This window comes from Mugil cephalus, chromosome 3, assembly GCF_022458985.1.
Source record: "Mugil cephalus isolate CIBA_MC_2020 chromosome 3, CIBA_Mcephalus_1.1, whole genome shotgun sequence".
Taxonomy (NCBI): Eukaryota; Metazoa; Chordata; class Actinopteri; order Mugiliformes; family Mugilidae; genus Mugil; species Mugil cephalus.
The window spans coordinates 19,175,041-19,193,584 of NC_061772.1; the positions used below are offsets into that span (position 1 = coordinate 19,175,041).

Consider the following 18,544-nt stretch of genomic DNA (forward strand, 5'->3'; position numbering starts at 1 on the left):
TTAGTTGGTTGCTGCGAATCAAACGTACTGCCAAGTAAATGAAAACATCTGTCTTAACAGCAGCAGAAAAGAAGTAGTCGTAAGAAAGAGGAAGCAGATAGAGGCCCGACCGTACGGACCGCACCTCACATCACAGCCCAAATTTCACTCACAGCAGGAGACGGAAAACATCTCTGAACAAAGCACATCACCCTGGCTGCCTCCTCCTTCTCCCACGATCAGCGCACACTGCAGCCTGCTTCTCTCTGGTTGCTATAGCAGTGTCTCAGGCTACTGTCTGGTAAAGTAATGTTCAGTCTAACAGGGGGGGAAAAAAAAGTGCCCGAGGAGGAGGAGGACATTGTTCTGTGACAAAGACTGACTGACAGCTCAGCTGATGTTGACAGGATAAGGTGAAATCCAGAGGTCGAACTGATGTTTGCTGAGAATGGAGTGCGAGCAGGACTACCACCGGATCTCTGAAATTAATGACAACACCATAGGGCAAAGAAGAAAAGAGTATGCAACCTTTGATGCGTCGCTTTAATGGAAATGTGGTCTCAGTTAACAATTAACCAGGTGAATAATTGATTCGTCTCTTGTTCTACATCAAATGGAGTCAAGGGCCCTTCGCACAGACTTGAATACTGAAACAGTCGCGGTTAGACAATGTGGTTACGGTACAGATGGAATATTTTTCAAGTCAATATTCCTTCAGATAATACTTAGGGGAATTAAACCCTGAAAGAATTTAAAATACAAAGGAGTTCAAAGAAATGCAGCAACTGTAAGAAATGAGAATAAAACCCTAAAGAACGTCTATGTAGTGACAAGCTAATCAAACAAACAAAATAAAATGTAAAAAAAAATAAATTGATGCCATTCAAAACCACCATAATTCCAAAGATGTTGAAATAATGATTTGGAGGACTGACAAGTGAATCAAATAAATAAAATAAAAAAACTGCTTTATATTTCGAGTTTTCAGTGTTAAAGGTTTCATGCCTTCAGACCCCCTGATGTATGTCCACTGACTGCTGGAACACTGATATTTAACTGCCACCTGGTGGTTCAAATCATACAATGCAGCAGAGATGGACAAAGATTAGAGTCGTCATATTATACATTTTTTCCCCCTTCAAACTACACAGAGGCTCAGTTAACATCAGAGCACCATGCAGTGTTTCTCAAGTGCCTGAAAATCAGCAAGTCGTGTTTACAGAAAAATGGATGCAAGTGTTTTTTTTTTAATTAATGAAAACAAAACCAATCAATTCAATTCTGATATTCAATCCACTAATGAAAGAACCCTCTTACTTGCGCGCGCGCGCACGCACACACACACTCATCTCCCATTATGTAAATATGTAACCATCAGACTCATCTAGGTTCACGTAGATCATTTCCTGCACCGTCTTGCAGAAACTGTAGTGAACAGATGCACTGTTGCCTCCATCATTACTTGGGGTATGTCAGTGTTAAATTTCATGGATTTCACATCATGCCGCACAGCCAACAACATTTACGCATCATCACGCTTGGATCTCTGCATGTTCTGTGGTTTTGTCAGCCAGTAAATATTAAAGATGAGCCAAAGCCTCTGATGATGCAAGGCCAACCTCCAAATCTGTAATCCCTTCAGAGGAACACTGTCGCGTCAGTAAAAGCCATTAGTGTGATGCAGAGGACTGCTCTGACTCAAAGGATTACTCAACAGCTCGACGCTATGATACGCAGCACACATTTCAGGTGCTGGGCTGTTGCATATGTATTACAGTATGTGCCTGGACATGGTTTTTGTTGCAACGATGGTAAAAATAATATCTGAAGATACCCAGCAATAAATCCAACACCACATCTGGAGAGCTTGAAGATCTTATCGTCCCAACATTCTTTATGTAGTCGCATCTCTGGTTCAACACCTGGTACATCTGCCCAGTAAAGGAGAGAAAAGGAGATTGGTCTTAAGATAATACTTTATTGATCCCCATTGGGGATTTTCAAAAACATTAATACATCAAAGTATAGACAAAACCACAGGCCATTTGCACATTTGTGACGACACCGATATGTTTTTCACACCATCACAGGTCAGGAGAAAGCAGGTAGAACACGATGCAGTAGGATGACACCGTAGGGAGCAGGGAGCCTACAAAGTTAACGTCCTCTGCTCAAACCACAGGCTTTTAAAATTAATCACCACAGTGAGTTAGACAATAAAGACTGAATGATCAGATCCTGTTCTGCAGACAAACCAGTTTGGAAGAGAGCTACGAGGCCAGTCTCACTATTTATTGTGATAAAAGATTTCTAAATAATTAGTTTTATACAACATAATTTTGCTGCATATTCACTGACACGGCTCCATTTCCATCTACTAAAGTTAAAGCTTTTTTAAATTGAAAACCAACCCCACTACTAGTTAACCTGCAAGTTTACAACCATTTAGCGCATTCACACGAACCGCTGATGCGTTTTCCGGCACCGAGTTGGGTCATTTGTGGTCGTTCTGCAGCAGCTCTGGGACCAGCAGCAGGTCGTATACGCAGCAAGTGAACGTCCCAACTGAACTTGGGTACGATCTGTTTTGCGTCGGTGGCTGTTGCTGCGGGACTGGAAGGGTTTTCTGGGCACAAGACGGCCTGCGGGGACGTGGGAGGGGAGAGAAGACAGAAGGAGGACAGGAGAAATGGAAAAGCAGAGCCAATGATAAATTTAGGAAAGTAATCAGGACAAAGAAATGGAAAACACAGCTGGAAAACTGCTGTTGGGGGCAGTTTTGGTTTTCCAAAGAAACCCAGAGTCCAACTATCAAGTGGGCCACTGATCACAGCAAGACTAAGTTTTAACTGGGTCGTTAGTGACCAGAGCAACTGCAAGCTTGTTGAATTAGATATACAAACGTAATAAGTTAACACAAGAAGAAATAGCATCTGTACACAAAGGAACCTCCTATGGTCTTGGTAATAGCATTTCGAAGGCTGCCCTTGAACTGGAAAGGCTCCGAGTAATTTCCCCCCCATTTACGGGGCGGAGCTGTATTCTTGGCTGCTCGTGCTCATAACCTTCTGCCTGTTGGGGGCAAAATAACACCGTAGTTGCTGAGAGAGCTCTGGCATGAGTCCACAGCTGCTCCCAAAGTAACAAATGTCACAGTTCATGGGATTAAACTTTCACCAACTGATTACGTTTAAGGGTCTTTAAATATTACAGCTGTCACAGACTATGTTCAGTGTGTTTTGGGTAAAGGTGACACAGAACTGCAGGTGTAATTAGATTTTAGAGATGGGGGGCAACAAGAAAAAAAAGTTCTCACCAATTCTCAGCGTGGAGTTGTTCCAGTCACTGGAAGGACATGTGCTGTCAGGGTGTCACGTTCTTGTTGTTGATCATATTCACAAAGGCTTGAACATCTGACCCAGCTTTACAGTAAGTCTACCGTCTTCAGGCTGAGAAAACAAAGAACACAGAAAATGTCAGAAACTGACATTAGAAAACATTTAAGCAGCGTCCTGTTTGTTCCCCCTTTCTTTTAGGCTGGGAGGTGACTCAGATGGCCCCTGTGCACAATGGGTGTCACCACGGATTATCAGGACAGGCCCGCTGTGCAACTGCAATCAGCAACCTGACTAATAGTGCAACTCATCACTGTCACCTCCTGGCAGCTCTCCAAAACACTTTATGGTATAAGACGTTCAGAACTATTCATTATTTGCGCGTAAAACGCAACACACAGTGAACTTATGACTAAGCAACAGCTGTGATTAAATGCAACTTTTGGCACAAGAAATATCTGACAACATCACCAGTCTTTGCAGTTTACTGTGACACAGTTGTGGTGTTAAATAGATTTGAGAGCAGCTGTTTTAACACATTTGAAACAAAGGCAGAAAACACCAGAAAGTCAATGACTCCGGTGATGATATATGAACAAAAGTTCTGAAGATATATTTTGTTACGCTCACTGACACACACTTAGATGAAGGCTGGGACGACAGCCTCTGACAGAATGCAGGATACAAGAGCTCAGTCTTGTGTACATTGCTCAGCTACGTCACATCTGCCCTGATAGACACAGCTGCAGTGTTGTAAATGTGTGTATATTCACAAGACGTACTCCCTTTTAAGTTTACAAATTATACTTTATTCTGTTCTTTCTCACTCATACATTTATACTTGTACGTTTTACCTTGTGTGCTGTGTGGAATTACCCATTTAACTACTGGCTGCAGGTACTAAACAAATACTGTGCATCGTTCTATATATAGATTGTATTACTGAGCATGTGATAAATAAAACCCATGATGCAGTTACAAATGTTTGTCAAACTGAATAAAAATTTAAAAAAGAAACGAGCTGAAGCTAATGACCAATAGATTAAAGTAAACACGACTGATGAGTTTAACCACTTGCAGCAGATGCTATGTTTGGAACTATGTTGTTACTATGCTATGTTTCATGGAACCCATATAAAGCCTTTTGGTGGATGAGTTGGAAAAAAAACTTTCAGCAAAAAGAAAATAATTCTATTATCACATAAACATCACATCCAGAAACAGACCTTCAGGATTGATGGAGCCCACCTCCAGGTCATCTAATCCCAGTTTGAGAGGGCAAAGAAGAGCTTGTAGAACTCCACAGAACGCTTACGATTCCAGATGTTAGACTCTGAATAAAGGGAGAAATGACAGAACGCATTAATGCACATTCAGAAAATGCGTTTTAACGTAATCAACAAACCTCAAGGCTGAGTGATAATTAGGTAAAACTATTTCATTTCCACAAGTTGTTTGTGCCTCAGATCTAGCAACATAACAGTAACGGAAATGTCCAAGCTATGTGACAAAAAGTCATCTAATCAGTCTCAAAACGCTTCCCTCTGCATGTAACGACTCCAAATACACAGGGAGTCATAAAAGACCATCTTCAATACTATCTTCCCCTTCAGGGATGAATAAAGTAATCTATCCAACTATCTATCCATCTATCTATCTATCTATGAACAAGGAGGATCTGTGTAAATGTTGTGGCTTAGACAGAATTACAGCTCAACGAGTCAAAAGAGAGTTAACCCTTTCACATTAGGACACGTCTTCGTGGTACCTAAAAAAAAACATCAGTATAGAAAACACTCTTGAGGATAGAGGGAGGGTGGAGTCAGATGGCCCCTGTGCACAGCGTGTGTCCTCAGGTTGGGTCGGCTCAGGGTGCCGTTGCCACTGCAACACACCCCAAGTGATTAAGTGCAACTCATCACTCTCACACCCTCCGCCTCTCTCACTATGCGGTTGTGTGGCAAATACCGTTTTAGCTGATGCGTTTAACTTTACCTTGTATTCATAATTCAGATCAACCTGCATCAACGTCCCTTCTGTGTCATCCGCCGCCATGATGGAAATTCTTTAACATAGTCCTCTTAAAATGTAGTTGTTCAGTTTCGTAACCCACCTCCAGGTCATCTAATTCCAGTTTGAGAGGGCAAAGAGCTTGTAGAACTCCACAGAACGCTTACGTTCCCAGATGTTAGACTCTGAATAAAGGGAGAAATGACAGAACGCATTAATGCACATTCAGAAAATGCGTTTTAACGTAATAAACGAACCTCAAATGTTGTGGCTTAGACAGAATTACAGCTCAACGACTCAAAAGAGAGTTAACCCTTTCACATTAGGACACTTCTTCGTAGTACCTAAAAAACAAACATCAGTATAGAAAACACTCTTGAGGATAGAGGGAGGGTGGAGTCAGATGGCCCCTGTGCACAGCGTGTGTCCTCAGGTTGGGTCGGCTCAGGGCGCCGTTGCCACGGCAACACACCCCAAGTGATTAAGTGCAACTCATCACTGTCACACCCTCCGCCTCTGTCACTATGCGGTTGTGTGACAAATACCGTTTCTGCTGGTGCGTTTAACTTTACCTTGTATTCATAATTCAGATCAACCGGCATCATCATCCCTTCTGTGTCATCCGCCGCCATGACTGCTAGTCTGGCTCTCTGCATCGAAGCCTGCGTACAAACACGAGCAACGCAAAACACAAACTTTTGTCAAGAACAAAGACACACAACACACGGTTATTCTATAAACTCAGTCATAGAAACCTTAACTCTCCAGTGTGGCAGAATCGGTCGACTACTTGTTAAGTTTATTTCAAACGTTGCAGACGAACAATTAGGTCGGTTAAAGGGGAAATAACGCGAATGCTAGCTAGCAGGGTTAGCTTAAGTGCTACCTGGTAAGCTAGGCTGTCGTCTACTACGCGCTTTAATTTGTTAAAAACGTCACACATTATCCTTAAAACAAAAACATAACAAATGAAGAAAACTTACAAAGGCAATGCGTCCTCGGTGTTATCGTTTTAGTGTGGCTTTCTTGTCCGTTGTAGCTCTCCGTGTAGCCCCCTCACACGTTTCCTCCTCACTTTAAACAAGCGCGTGAATGTGTTACTCTGGCAGCTGATTGGCTCACATGCTGGGAAGATGGCGGCCATTCATTGGACAATCGAAACGTATTTCCTGTTAAGTAAGCCAATGACAATGTGTGTACATGTCACGTGTAGCCGGCCAGCCGCCAAGAAACTTTGTGTTTTTACGTCCTAGGTCGGATTTAACTTAGTTTGGAATGTTGTCACTTGGTATTTTCTCACTCTTGCAAACTATGACGAATATTAGACATTTGTATGTCTTGACATCACTAAACATATATTTTTCAGTAGCCTACAATCAGTGCAGGTTTTGTGTGCATTTGCGTGTAAGAAGCTTCAGCTTCTGATAGTGACTTTGTTCTGAGACATTAACCTCTGAAAGCCCTTTTGCAAGAAAACACCTATTTAGGACGTAGCCAAAGTAAACTGAATACTGTTCGTGAACATTTTGGAGCTCATGCATGGTCTTGGTCTCTTTTGAAAGCCAAGTGTCTGTCACAAAAGTCAGAATCACTCTAAGTGGAAATCAAAGGTGGCAAACAGTTAAAAAATAAAAAGTTGTTGAGTTCGCCTTATTTTATTTTATTTTATTTTATTTATTTGTTTGGAAAAAATGTGTTGGTTGAATCCTATAGTGACTTTTAGCACTGAAATCAGAAGAAAATGACACATTGCATGCAACATTTACTCAGCACAAGTTGTGTACTTGTGTACAGAGCTCTGATTGGTTCAAAAGCTACTGCTGTCCCATATATGACCCGTGTTAGACTGAGAAAGACTTTAATGATCCACGAGGGAAATTACTTTGTCACCATGTCAGTTAAACTTCATAGAGTGTCAAATTGCATCTGTCCACTGTCCAGGTCTGTGTGGTATAAAGTGAGGTTTGTGGTCTTACTCCTGGCATTGCCTGAAGATTGATTAACACTTTCATCACTATAGCCACTTTGATGGAAATAGTTTTTCAGCTTACTAACTGACCGTAAGTCAAACTCTTCAATTATATATTATACTTTGTTGAAAAAAAAAAAAAAAGTTATATTATTCAAATATCTCTGCTCAAGCCTTCAAAGGATGACAAAGGCAAATCTGAATGTGAGATATCTTGGTGTCATGCCTTCAAAACCCCGATTCAGTGATTACATCTTCCCTCCCACAGTTATGTCCATAATTATCAGCAGACGCAGAAATTTGCATCTCCTTTATTGCTATATTATCACCATGTCTAATGAGGAACACATTTATCTAAGGGCAATAAGATGAGCGAGTCAAAAGTTTCATTGAAATGCAAATGCAGTTTTATATTAAAAGATAGCAAAGGGATAATTCACTATATCACACAACACAGCTTGTTAGTACTGCCATGGAAATACATATACAGTCTTTTCATATTTACACATCAAGTGACAACCAAACAAAAAAAAAAATCATAAATACCTCTTTTTGTTAACTTTACAACAGCTATACGTTACCAGTATTTCATAAGATAAAAGAGCACTATTAAATAACTGTCATCTTCCCTATCATTTACAAGGGTTGGAAACACAGTGGTTAAAATAATCCAGCAAAAACAACAAAACAACAAAAAAAAGGGTTTCTCCAGTGAGTAAAATTAATACAAGTCTAAAAACGGTCATGAAATCCCTTTGTACAAAAGACTATACAACTCAACGCAATATCAACAGAAATGTCCGCTTATATCCGCTTGATAAAATCTGTACAGTTTTAGCGTTCCTGCAGCAGAGTTGGAGGGACTGTGAGCCAGGATAACTGGATACCGGGTCGCTGTGATGCTCTGTAGGCCTACCGTCAACCAAACCTGTCATTGACTGTAGTTATGTAGCTGCCAAGACCCTCTTTCATTGGCCTCAGTGCTTTGTCTAGCAGCAAATCAGCAAGTTGCTGAGCTTGTAGCAGATACTTCAAAATACATGGTTCTATAGTAATGTCTAACAGATATATTTGTCAATATAGCAATATACTATTTCCCTGTTCCACTTTTCAACAGACAAAACGGTACTCTAAAGTTAAAGCAACGTACAATATCTTTTTACTTTATTTTTCAGTAAGCTGCGATATATTTTATTTTATTTTTTTAAACTATAACCCTCTCCATCTGTTGGGGTCAGACATGCACAGTGTTTTCCATTTGTTAAACTGCACTGTGGGAGATTCGGTGAGTGCCCCTTTAAGTTACAGATTTGGGTCGGAAACTCGGAAACAAATGTTCTCATTTACCTCTAGTAGTGTTTTGCCAAGCAGATACCTTTGGTTGTATTTACTAACTTTTTGATATATTTGCCTCTGAAGCTCGACGCTAACCCACCACAACAATCGGAACGGGACCTTCTGTGATTGTGTTCCAGAAATCAGAATAGCTACCATTTCTTTACAGTATCCTGCTAAGTTTATTGTAAAATTGCAATGATCGTTAAAAAAAAATCAAAACAAAAAAAAAACAAAAACAAAAGAAAACTATGCAATATTGCATTTATTGTTGAAGAAAACTCAGCACTGAGCTAAAAAGCTAAAGGGAGGATGTTGGTGGAGAATGTGGGTTGATATCATGGATAAGTTAACACTGATTAAAGCTGTAGTGTAGACATACACCTACAAAGAAAATAAAATTACAGGAGTGGTATTTTCTATTTTGACAAAAAAATAAAAAATGAAATGTTTATTTTGTTAACATTAAAGAGCTTGAAATATCTATTAGTAAGTGCTACCGAATATAACCAGTTATCTGGATATTAAGCCTCAGGAAAATGTTTCTCATGATTGCGGTGAGGAAATGATTGCAGAGTTATGCGGCAGAAGCAATCCCAGAGATGTTTATCTTTGTACCTGTGTAAATAAAACCACAACTATCTGCATGGCTCAATAGCAGTAGTGGTAAGTGAGAAATTGTCACGTACATCTTAAAACCTCTGAGAAAAATAAATATACAGCTGAAGGAGGAAAAAGAATGAACGTTTGGCACTTAGGCTGTTACTTCATTGAGGCTCCTTCTGCTATGCCCGAGGATCAGAAATGGCTGAATTACTATTTTCTTTTTTTTTACAGAAGATGAAGGGATTTCTGCAAACAACTGAGAGTACCTGCTACAGCAATTTCTTGTTTGATCGGTTGGAGGCTGTAAAATAAGAAGTCAGAAGCAGAAGTCATCAAAACGAGGTCTCCCACCAGCGAGGCGAGCAAGTCAGTAAAACTAGAACAAACATCCCAGACTTTGATATGAATGGTGTAGATGGGAGGAGGAAGCGCGGAGACTCTGAAGCTCCACCCTTTGGCACTGTCATAAATACAACTCGTGAACAACCGGGCGCTGCTGTACAAACTTCTAACTTAACACTCTGATCATTCTCGGGCAGCAAACCCACTCTTGCAAGTAAAAAAAAAAAAAAAAAAAAAAAGTTCATAAATAGAGTTCATAAAGACATGAGTGGCATTAGAGAGAGCGCTGTGGTTACACCGTCCAGGGAGCACGACGACGTTTTAGCTTAGTCCGAGAAGAAAAGTTCCCAAAAATAAAGGCGTACACAGAGAAGCGCTTGTCGCACTGAGAGTCTGCACCCTTTACAAAAGGCTCCAGGTAACGCTTGTGTGTCTCTCTGTTCCCTTCCTCCCCAGAGTCCTTTGCTTTCTTATACCAGCGTGCTCCTTAGTTTATCACTTTGCCTAATGGCAGCCGCTCTGAAGGAACTGTTGGGAGGACTGTACCGCACGTGTGCACAAGTAGGACGGAGCCCCAGTTTCGGAGACATGAGTTGTGTTTATGTGAGCTTATTTGTGTCTAACCAGGTCCATATGTACCGTAAGCCTACATATGCAACTGTGTTTGTATCTATTCCTCTTAGTGTATTTGTACCGGCTCTAAATACAGGCGTCTGCATGTGTGTGTTAGGTAATGACGGTTGAGATAAAGCACGGAGGGGGAAGCGGCTCTCACACTTCGCTCTCGGTGGAGGGTTTACGCATGGAGGCCCAGCCGGTGTCGGGAAGGCTGTGCTGGGCGTGGCGCTGGGGGGTGATGGCCGAAGGGGTGAGGGTGGTTATGGAGGAGCACTCGGACGCCTCCTCCTGGAGGAGCTGCTCTGTCTCGCCGTCATCTAGCGAGGCGCTGCTGGCCTGCAGGGACACGGTGTCTGTGCGCATGCAGGTGTGCAGGCCGCCCCGGGAGGGCTTGATCTGTTTTAGGTCGTCCCAGTAAAGCTCTTCGTTGGAGAGGAGACACACGCCCTCCACGATGCGGATCTTCTCCTTGGTGTAGCCTCCATCCACTCCCCCCTGGACAACGAGACACGGTTAGCTTGTGACAATGGCTGTCGTCATGTGAGCGGCTTCGAAGGGAAAGTCCACCCTCGGGTACTAAAAGGGTGTTTGCACGGGTTTATAATGGTGTTGTAATAAAAAATGGATTAATGTTAAGGTCAGCTAAGAATAAGCCGGCAAAACTTTAAACATTCAGCCTGTTATCGGTGGACTTCCCTTGTGGATTAATCAGCAACCAAACGCACAACACTGCAGAACAAAATGTCACCTTCAAACATGCCCCAGTTGACTCTTTAAAGTAATGCCGCGTTTTCTTCTGGAGTTAGTTTTTCATTCTCAGATTAAAGAGCTGCAGGTATTTAATTAGTCTAAACAAATACAGATTGCTTTGTGTTGTTATAAAGCTGCAAACTTGTGAAACTGCAGGATCAGGGAGCGGAAACTGGCTAAGAAGAACTGGATTACATTAGCCTTCATATACACAGCTCATAATGTTGGATATAAAAAGAAAATAGACAGAAAGCAACATCTGCCTTGCAGCGAAAACATGAAGTGTGTTCTGGTTGATACATGTAACACCTTTAATAATAATAATAATAATAATAATAAAAAAATCTATGTCCTCTATTTTGGAATGTCAGTATCACAAAAAAACAAGCACCAACATGCTGCTGATCCGCGCCAAAGAGCCGGCTTATTAATTCCCAACAGCAACGTCGCATGCGGCCGAAGACAAATGAAGAGAAACAAAGACGCGCAACTCAGAAAGAAAGGACACAACTCCTTCATGCCGTGTAACTACCTCTCCACAGGATAAGTGGGTCAAAAGATAAAGGGAGAGAGGGAGTTGTAGGGATGAGAGAGCTGCAGTGAGGGAGGAGAGGGGGGAGAGAAGATACTTCAGCATAGTCAATGTGGCTGGAGACATCCCATGGTACACCCACGCAGTCTGAGATCGTCCTATGAAAATCTCACGGACTCGTCTCAAATCCATTCATCTATCAAACAAAAATCCTCGGCGCCCCATTGCTCCGTTACCTCTTTCTTATATCGAAGCTGGTTGTAAATCGGAGGCTTCTGCGATGTCTCGATCTTGACCTCCTGTGTGGACGTCCGGTAGGAGGGGTTACTGTAGGTCAGGTTGCTCACTCCCGGATCAGCAAACTTTGACTTTTTATGTCTGTGAAGCGGGAAAACGACGGCATATTATATAACACGTTTTAAGTTGAAGTACCCTCAGTTTATGACGAGGGAATAAAAAAAAAACTTGCCTGTAGATAATCAAGGCAGCGATGAGGATGAGAATCGCCAGGATGGTCAGAACTCCACCAATCACATAGCTGATATGAAGTCCTTCCCCTACAACAGACCATACACATGTTAGAGACATGTTAGAGGGCGTGTGTCCACAGAGCAGTCCTTTGGAGGAAAGATTTATTCCTTAATTTCATCTCAGTTCAGAAGCTTTTGCTTGTGATACAAGTACCTCCAGCTATATATTATATACTATACAGATATACTACATTTACCCTGTTGTATGAATGCATACAATTAGACCTTTGAGGGTTTTTCACTGATACACTTGATTAGTTTCAACTTGTCTTAATCTAAATCTAAATCACGTTTTGGTTGCAGTTCTTTTTTTTGTTAAATCGTTTTCTTTATTGTTTCTTCATTTTAATCATTTCGGCCTTTTCAGATATTGTTTCTGCCAGTTAGCTTTAGGGAGAAAATGAAATAATTGCTCACTGGTCAATGTGAATGATGTTCACAAGTGTGGAATAATTACTGCTACTGTTACTGTTATTATTACTCCCACCTGGAAACCACTCCAGAGCTCTTATCACATGAGCGAAGCGAGCTACTGATGTAAAAACCACAACCGCTTTGCCTAAAACCACAACGTTTCAACGCTGCGTTTCTGTTTGCAGGGTCTCAATTGATTGCTGCTGATAAAGCCGGGACAGCAGTTTGCTTCCAGTCCATCAGCACATGCATATGATTAATACTTTGTTTTTCTCCTTTTGCTATGAGTAAGACGTGCGGATCTCTCAAATGGGCTCTAATGGAATGAGAAGAGAACATTTTGATGAACTGACCGTGAGGAGCTGTCACCACAGTGTTCAAGCAGCCTTCTGCGTTCAGGATCTTGCCAGTGCAGCTGTAAAAAAATAAATAAATAAATACATGAAATAAAGAATAAGACAGAAACCCAGCTTGAGAAATAAATACAGTATTCCGTAAAACAGGGGACGAAGTAACATTCAATGATTCATTTTAGTCGAAGCGTTGACGGGTTTTCCTGAAGATAACTCCCTGCAGGGGGAACTTGTGTAAGCTTTAGCAGCTTTAATGCATTTTGAAAAGCTTTTTTTTCTACTACCATGGGATGAAAACATTCTTTAAACTCTTATTAGGCCCATTATGCTAGGCCTGTATAAACTATCAAAACAAAAAGAAAATCTTTTGTGGAGAACACATTGCTACTTGAATTTTTTCATGTATAATATTTTGATTCATTCATTCATTTTCTATTTTCCCTAGTCCTCAGGAGGGACATGGGCGGCTGGAGCCTATCCCAGCTGTCACTGGGTGAGAGGTGGGGTGGACAGGTCACCCGTCTATCACTGTACTATTACATTTTAAAGAATGATGAATGACAGAGGAGCCAATCTACTTCTGTGTTTCCCAGAGTACGTAAATATTCAACCGAACAGTCAGACGTACTTGATCAGTGCGGGTCCTCTGTGGGAAGCGTCTGTTGGACCTTTGGGGATCTTTTTGGGGACAGGGGTGCTGCTGGTTCCTCTGGCAGGAGAAGTGGGGATGTAACCTGAAACTGATGAAAACATGCAGATAAGAACACGAGTGTTCAGAAACAAGCAAGTGGTTTTATTCATTTATATTTTTTTTCTGCTGCTTTGTTAAGACTTTTACTCTTTTATTTATTTTTAGTCGAAGACGAAAATATCAGTCAGGTTAAAGAGGACGCTTACTTGTGGAGCAGGGTCGTCCGTCTGGTTCATCGGGGCAGGCGCAGACAAAACTGTTGGTCTTGGCGAAGCAGAGGTGAGTGCAGCCACCATTATTTACTCCACAGAGGTTAGTACCTAAACGGAAGGAGAGGGAAAATTCACAACAGGCACCAAACAATGTGAGTGGTTTCTTTGAAATTAGAGAGTGTTGCTCCTCCTTTTTAGATTTTAATTTGTCTGGCGTCCAGTAACAGGACAGTGACACTGGATAATTAAGCCCCGGCCTTCTTCAAGATACCAATGCTGTGATTTTAGACTAATTAAAATACAATTCAACCTAATTAGAAAAATAATTTTCCCATTTATTATAATTAATTAAACACACTCAAGTAAAGACGTCTTCTTCTAATTAAGATTAAAGCGACTGGAAACCGAATGCTCTTCATGACCTTGCAGTAAAAACCTTAACGGTGCATGAGAAAAGGTTACTGACCAGCCGTGTCAGTCACACCGAGAATATTTCATTCATCAGCATTCACACTGCTTGATCAGCATTTTCTGGGTCGAACACACTGTTCATCAACGTTCTCACAAAAACAGGTTGTTGGTGTTTCCCGTGGCAGATGGAGCAAAGCCTCCTTACCTGTCTGTCTGTTAGGAGATACCACTATAATGTCCATGAGGCCCTCCACGTTGGCCAGCACGGTTTCCTTGTTACGGCCAGCGTGTTTGTCCACTCGCTGGATGGACTTAGTCTGCCAGTCCGTCCAGTAGATCCAGCGGTCTTGCTGCGAGAGTCGGGAGAAAGGGGTTAGAGGGGAGGACACCGGCTTCAACTGGGGAAACGAGGGAGAAGAAGAGAGGAGAGGAAAAACACAGACAAGGAGCGGGGGGGCCAGAGGAAGAAAAAGGGAAGGGAAAAGGGGGAGGGGAGAGAGGAGGAAGAAAAATGAGGGTCAGAGTGGAAGGGAAGTAGAAGAAATGGTTAAGTCGAATGGGTTCAGTATGAGCTGGAGGACAAAGGGACAACCAGTGAGAACCACACGGTGAGCCGATGAGTGAAAAAGAGCAGGTGAGTGGAGGAGGCAGCCAGGAGGAAGGGTCAGCCCAGTGATTGACAGCTGAGGGTGAGGAGAGCTGGGGGTGGGGTGGGGGAGGGTACCTGTGTGAGGGCGAACGGGTGGGACACCGGGCTGACGAGGACCTGGCGCAGGTCTCCATTCAGGTCTGAACTCTCGATCCTGTCCAGGTGGGCGTCCACCCAGAAGATCCTGTGGGAAAAAAAGCACATTATAAATAATGTATAAATGAATTCATGATGGTTAAACGTTTCAAATATGAAAAATCCTTTACAGATGTTCAGTAACTCAATATTTACATATGATCAGATCATTTTGTGATGAAAAAGTCATCATCTCATCTTCTACTGGCCCTTATCCTCACTAGGGTGGCGGGGCTTGAAAAACTCATTACATCTAATTTCACTTCCAAGATTCCTGTGTGGAATAAAACCTCATACAAGGCTCTTAGTCATGCTTCTCCCTCTGACCTTCGTCTGTCGTAGTCCAGAGTGAGGCCATTGGGCCACCCCAGGTCGGTATTGATGAGAACCTTCCGGTCTGAGCCGTCCAGGTGAGATCGCTCAATCTTTGCAATGTGTCCCCAGTCGGTCCAGAACAAGTACCTGCAGAGTCGACGGGGAGAAGAAAACATCTGTGAATATGTGACTTATTTTAGTGTAATTCATTATCAACTATTTGAATTTGTGGATGTGTCTCTTACCCTTTGCTCGGGAACACCGCAATTGCTCGGGGTTCGTCCAAACTGTTGTTGACCAGGACTTTGCGGCTGGTTCCCTCCAAGCGTGCCACCTCGATGGTGTTGCGCCCAGTGTCGGTCCAGTACATGTTTCTGGCCACCCAGTCCACAGCCAGCCCGTCCGTGGTCTTCAGGCCCTGACTGATCACCGTCTCCATTTCACTGCCATCTAAGTTGGCGCGCCTAAACAACAAAGTGAACAATGAGCAATGTGATGATACCGGTATTATCTGTCACTGTCTACATTCTTCTCTGTCCGGATGGTCTTTTTAAGCGACTCTGGAAGCTCTAAAACTCATTTTAAATCAGAAAACCTTTGCGCGTAACAAACCTGATAACATCCAGGGTGACGTCGGTGTAGTACAGTTTTCCATCCACGCTGTCGTAGTCCAGCGAGATGACGTTGTGCAGCTCGGGCACGGGCACGTGCACGTCAGTGTGGTCGTCGGTGTCCAGGGAGATCCTGCGCACACTGACGCGGTTGGAGAAGAGCAGGTACGTCTCTGGGGAGTCATCGCACGACCGGCCGTCCCCCTTGAGCTGTATGCCGGTGGGACAGGCGCAGGAGGTGCCGTTGGGACGAGGCAGACACAAGTGCGTGCAGCCCCCGTTCCTCCTGCCGCACTTGTTAAAACCTGAAAGGACCACAGGAACACGGGCGATTTAATTACACACCAGTCTGTGTTCAGTCAAGGAGTGTGCTGATCTTACTTTAACATATTGGAGCCATGCAAACACATCTGAAATGACCCATGAAATTTCACCCAAAATGTATTCTTTTTTGGTGGCCGATTGCGTTAGCAGTATCAAAACTTTATCTAGAGTCCACGTTCCTGTCCTCAGACTCACCCAGCGGCCTCTCTCTGTCCACAGCCTGGATGTCCATCAGGCCCGGCAGGTTGGCTCGCACCGTGATGGTGTTGGCCCCGGAGGTCTTGTCAGCTCGCTGGATGCTGCGGCTCTGCCAGTCGGTCCAGTAGATATGGGACCCCAGCAGAGTTAAACCGTACGGGTGCTGAACTGGAGTCACGAGGGTGTGGCGGTTCTGCCCGTTGAGGTCGGATGCCTCGATGCGCTGCAGCGGTACAGATGTGTCATTCAATACAGATGTGTTAAATTCACTTAGAAATGTTTTTTTTTTTTTTTTTCCCTGACTCTAAAAAACATGTTTGTTTTTGTCCTACTACTATACTACTAAGCTGCTGCAAGGCTCACAGGGAGTCACTACTGACCTCAGTGTGAGCATCAGCCCACAACAACTGTGAGCCGGCCATGTCGATGGCCAGACCGTTGGGCCAGCCCAGGTTGTTACTGATGAGGACCACGCGGTCCGATCCATCCATCGCTGAGCGCTCCAGCTTCGCATTCTCACCCCAGTCCGTCCAGTACATATAGCTGGTGAAGAGTAAGAGAGAAGAATTAAGACTTCTTTCTCGGCAAGAAAGAAAATGAACACATTTTTCTAACATTTTTCTAGCCTTAAATAAACGTTCTTATGACTTCAAAATTAGCATGCTGACCCCATCTCGTGGTAGAGGGCGATTGCTCGAGGGCTGTCGAGGTTTTGCCAGACGAGAACTTTCCTCATGGAGCCGTCCAGGTTGGCAACCTCAATGCGGTTGATTCCCGTGTCCGTCCAGTAGATCTTCCTGCCAACAGCGTCCACAGCGAGCCCATCGGTTGTCATCAAGCCTGCAGAGAAAACCAAAGTCATGAAACTGTGCCCGAGCGTGATCAAACACCACTGTTCATGTGAGCCGTCCTCCTCACCGGTTGATATGATCTCTTCATGCGCCGTCCCGTTGATGTTGGCTCTGCTGATTTTCTTCAGTGTACTGTCGGACCAGTAGACTTTTCCTGCAGGGGGCGCCACAGACACATCAACATACTGTAAGCGCCACAATTTCTGCATGAGCTGTCCTTTTGAGATATTTTAAATATTTAAAAATATACACAAACCTTCTTTGGGGTCCACACCAATGGCGATAGTGTTTTTCATTGAGCTGTTGACGGCCAAGACCACATCAGCGAAGTAGGGGATATCCAGAGAAACCATCCTGATGTCGGTCCTCCGCGCAAAGACCAGGAAGCTGCTCATCCCTGCATACAAAAACATAGCACTACTTGTCAGAATGCTTTTATCTGCAAGGTAAAACAACCGATTTTTCTTCTATTGTTATTTTTCTGTTTGTTTGTTTTGTAATTGATTTCTTGAGGGGGAGACACTATGAGAAACCATGCGGTAACTTCAGTGCGACTCCCACTCCATTTTCACATTTGGGTCAAATGTTTCTGAAATGTAAACAGAAGTTTTCCTCGTACCAGGTGTGCAGGTCTTTCCATCAGTCTGCAGGTTGATCCCAGTGGGACAGGCACAGCTGGAGGCTTTGGGAGCAGGCGCCAGGAGACAGAGGTGGCTGCAGCCTCCATTATTCACCTCACACGGGTTACGCACTACACATGGAGACACAAACACACTCAGCCAACGTCCTAGTTTTTAAGTCAGCTCGGAGATATATAAAAAAAGAAAAAAAAAAAAAAAAAAACGGCAAGGGAAGCGATAGGAACTGGGTCAAACATAAAACAGTGTAAAAAAAAAAAAAAAAAAAGCAGTGAAACCCCTCTGGGAAGACAGAAGAGGCCCACGCGTCAGTGAGATCAGTGAGGTTTTGGTTTGGCAGGCGCCCTAGAGGCTTTGCCTTCTCAGCCAATGATCTGGATTCAGTTTACCTGTGATCCCCCCAGTGTCAGTAGAGATACTGGATCTGAGCTGAGAGAAATCAGACAGGAGATTTACTTTCCTTTGTCTAGTACGAGACAAAAAGGTGGAAGGACAGGGGCGCGATTTTTCTCTATTGCAGGATATGATGCGTTTGTCCTAATGATCATAATCATAATTATTTCCACACAGGGAACAATCTGATGAGGTTTTGACATCTGAGTGACAAATACTAAACAACTTTGCCCCTTGGCTGCTTATGCTAAAGCTAACAGAACAGGCAAATTTGACTTGGCAAGCTAACTAGAGCAAATTACCTAAATTATGACATTAACGTCTAGCATTTCTTCACTGTTTA

The 18,544-nt window shown here is 43.1% G+C and overlaps 1 protein-coding gene, 1 long non-coding RNA gene and 3 other non-coding genes across 8 annotated transcripts in view; all 5 read right to left on the reverse strand.

Annotated features, from left to right (window-relative positions):
- Positions 1-534: 534 nt before the first annotated feature.
- Positions 535-6,447, reverse strand: LOC125005011. 2 transcript variants are annotated; one of them, XR_007112407.1, is made up of 7 exons: positions 6,308-6,447; positions 5,897-5,986; positions 5,310-5,509; positions 4,541-4,647; positions 3,296-3,428; positions 2,444-2,621; positions 535-1,910 (listed from the first exon to the last, which is right to left on the reverse strand). It is a non-coding gene; the product is annotated as an uncharacterized LOC125005011 (long non-coding RNA). The 2 variants fall into 2 exon arrangements; XR_007112406.1 differs by lacking the exon at positions 535-1,910 and having other exon boundaries at positions 1,973-2,621.
- On the reverse strand, positions 3,523-3,635 carry LOC125006019. Its single transcript, XR_007112521.1, has one exon. It is a non-coding gene; the product is annotated as a small nucleolar RNA SNORD67 (small nucleolar RNA).
- LOC125006017 lies at positions 5,131-5,243 on the reverse strand. The gene has a single exon (XR_007112519.1). It is a non-coding gene; the product is annotated as a small nucleolar RNA SNORD67 (small nucleolar RNA).
- LOC125006018 lies at positions 5,718-5,830 on the reverse strand. The gene has a single exon (XR_007112520.1). It is a non-coding gene; the product is annotated as a small nucleolar RNA SNORD67 (small nucleolar RNA).
- A 1,230-nt stretch (positions 6,448-7,677) lies between the features above and the next one.
- Positions 7,678-18,544, reverse strand: part of lrp4 (low density lipoprotein receptor-related protein 4) — a 98,264-nt gene continuing 87,397 nt past the window's right edge. The window contains exons 22-39 of one of the 3 annotated variants that reach the window (XM_047580318.1): positions 17,790-17,921; positions 17,427-17,567; positions 17,238-17,324; positions 16,988-17,159; positions 16,700-16,862; positions 16,317-16,542; positions 15,799-16,102; positions 15,432-15,650; positions 15,199-15,333; positions 14,812-14,920; positions 14,293-14,485; positions 13,671-13,784; positions 13,402-13,513; positions 12,774-12,835; positions 11,946-12,033; positions 11,713-11,854; positions 11,477-11,538; positions 10,553-10,689 (exon numbers count right to left, since the gene is read on the reverse strand). In XM_047580318.1, the coding sequence (XP_047436274.1) occupies positions 11,497-11,538; positions 11,713-11,854; positions 11,946-12,033; positions 12,774-12,835; positions 13,402-13,513; positions 13,671-13,784; positions 14,293-14,485; positions 14,812-14,920; positions 15,199-15,333; positions 15,432-15,650; positions 15,799-16,102; positions 16,317-16,542; positions 16,700-16,862; positions 16,988-17,159; positions 17,238-17,324; positions 17,427-17,567; positions 17,790-17,921 (2,441 nt within the window). In that variant the 3' untranslated portion in view covers positions 10,553-10,689; positions 11,477-11,496. Of the gene's footprint in view, positions 10,690-11,476; positions 11,539-11,712; positions 11,855-11,945; positions 12,034-12,773; positions 12,836-13,401; positions 13,514-13,670; positions 13,785-14,292; positions 14,486-14,811; positions 14,921-15,198; positions 15,334-15,431; positions 15,651-15,798; positions 16,103-16,316; positions 16,543-16,699; positions 16,863-16,987; positions 17,160-17,237; positions 17,325-17,426; positions 17,568-17,789; positions 17,922-18,544 lie in introns of all 3 variants that reach the window. The other 2 variants (XM_047580317.1, XM_047580315.1) reach the window with 2 other exon arrangements.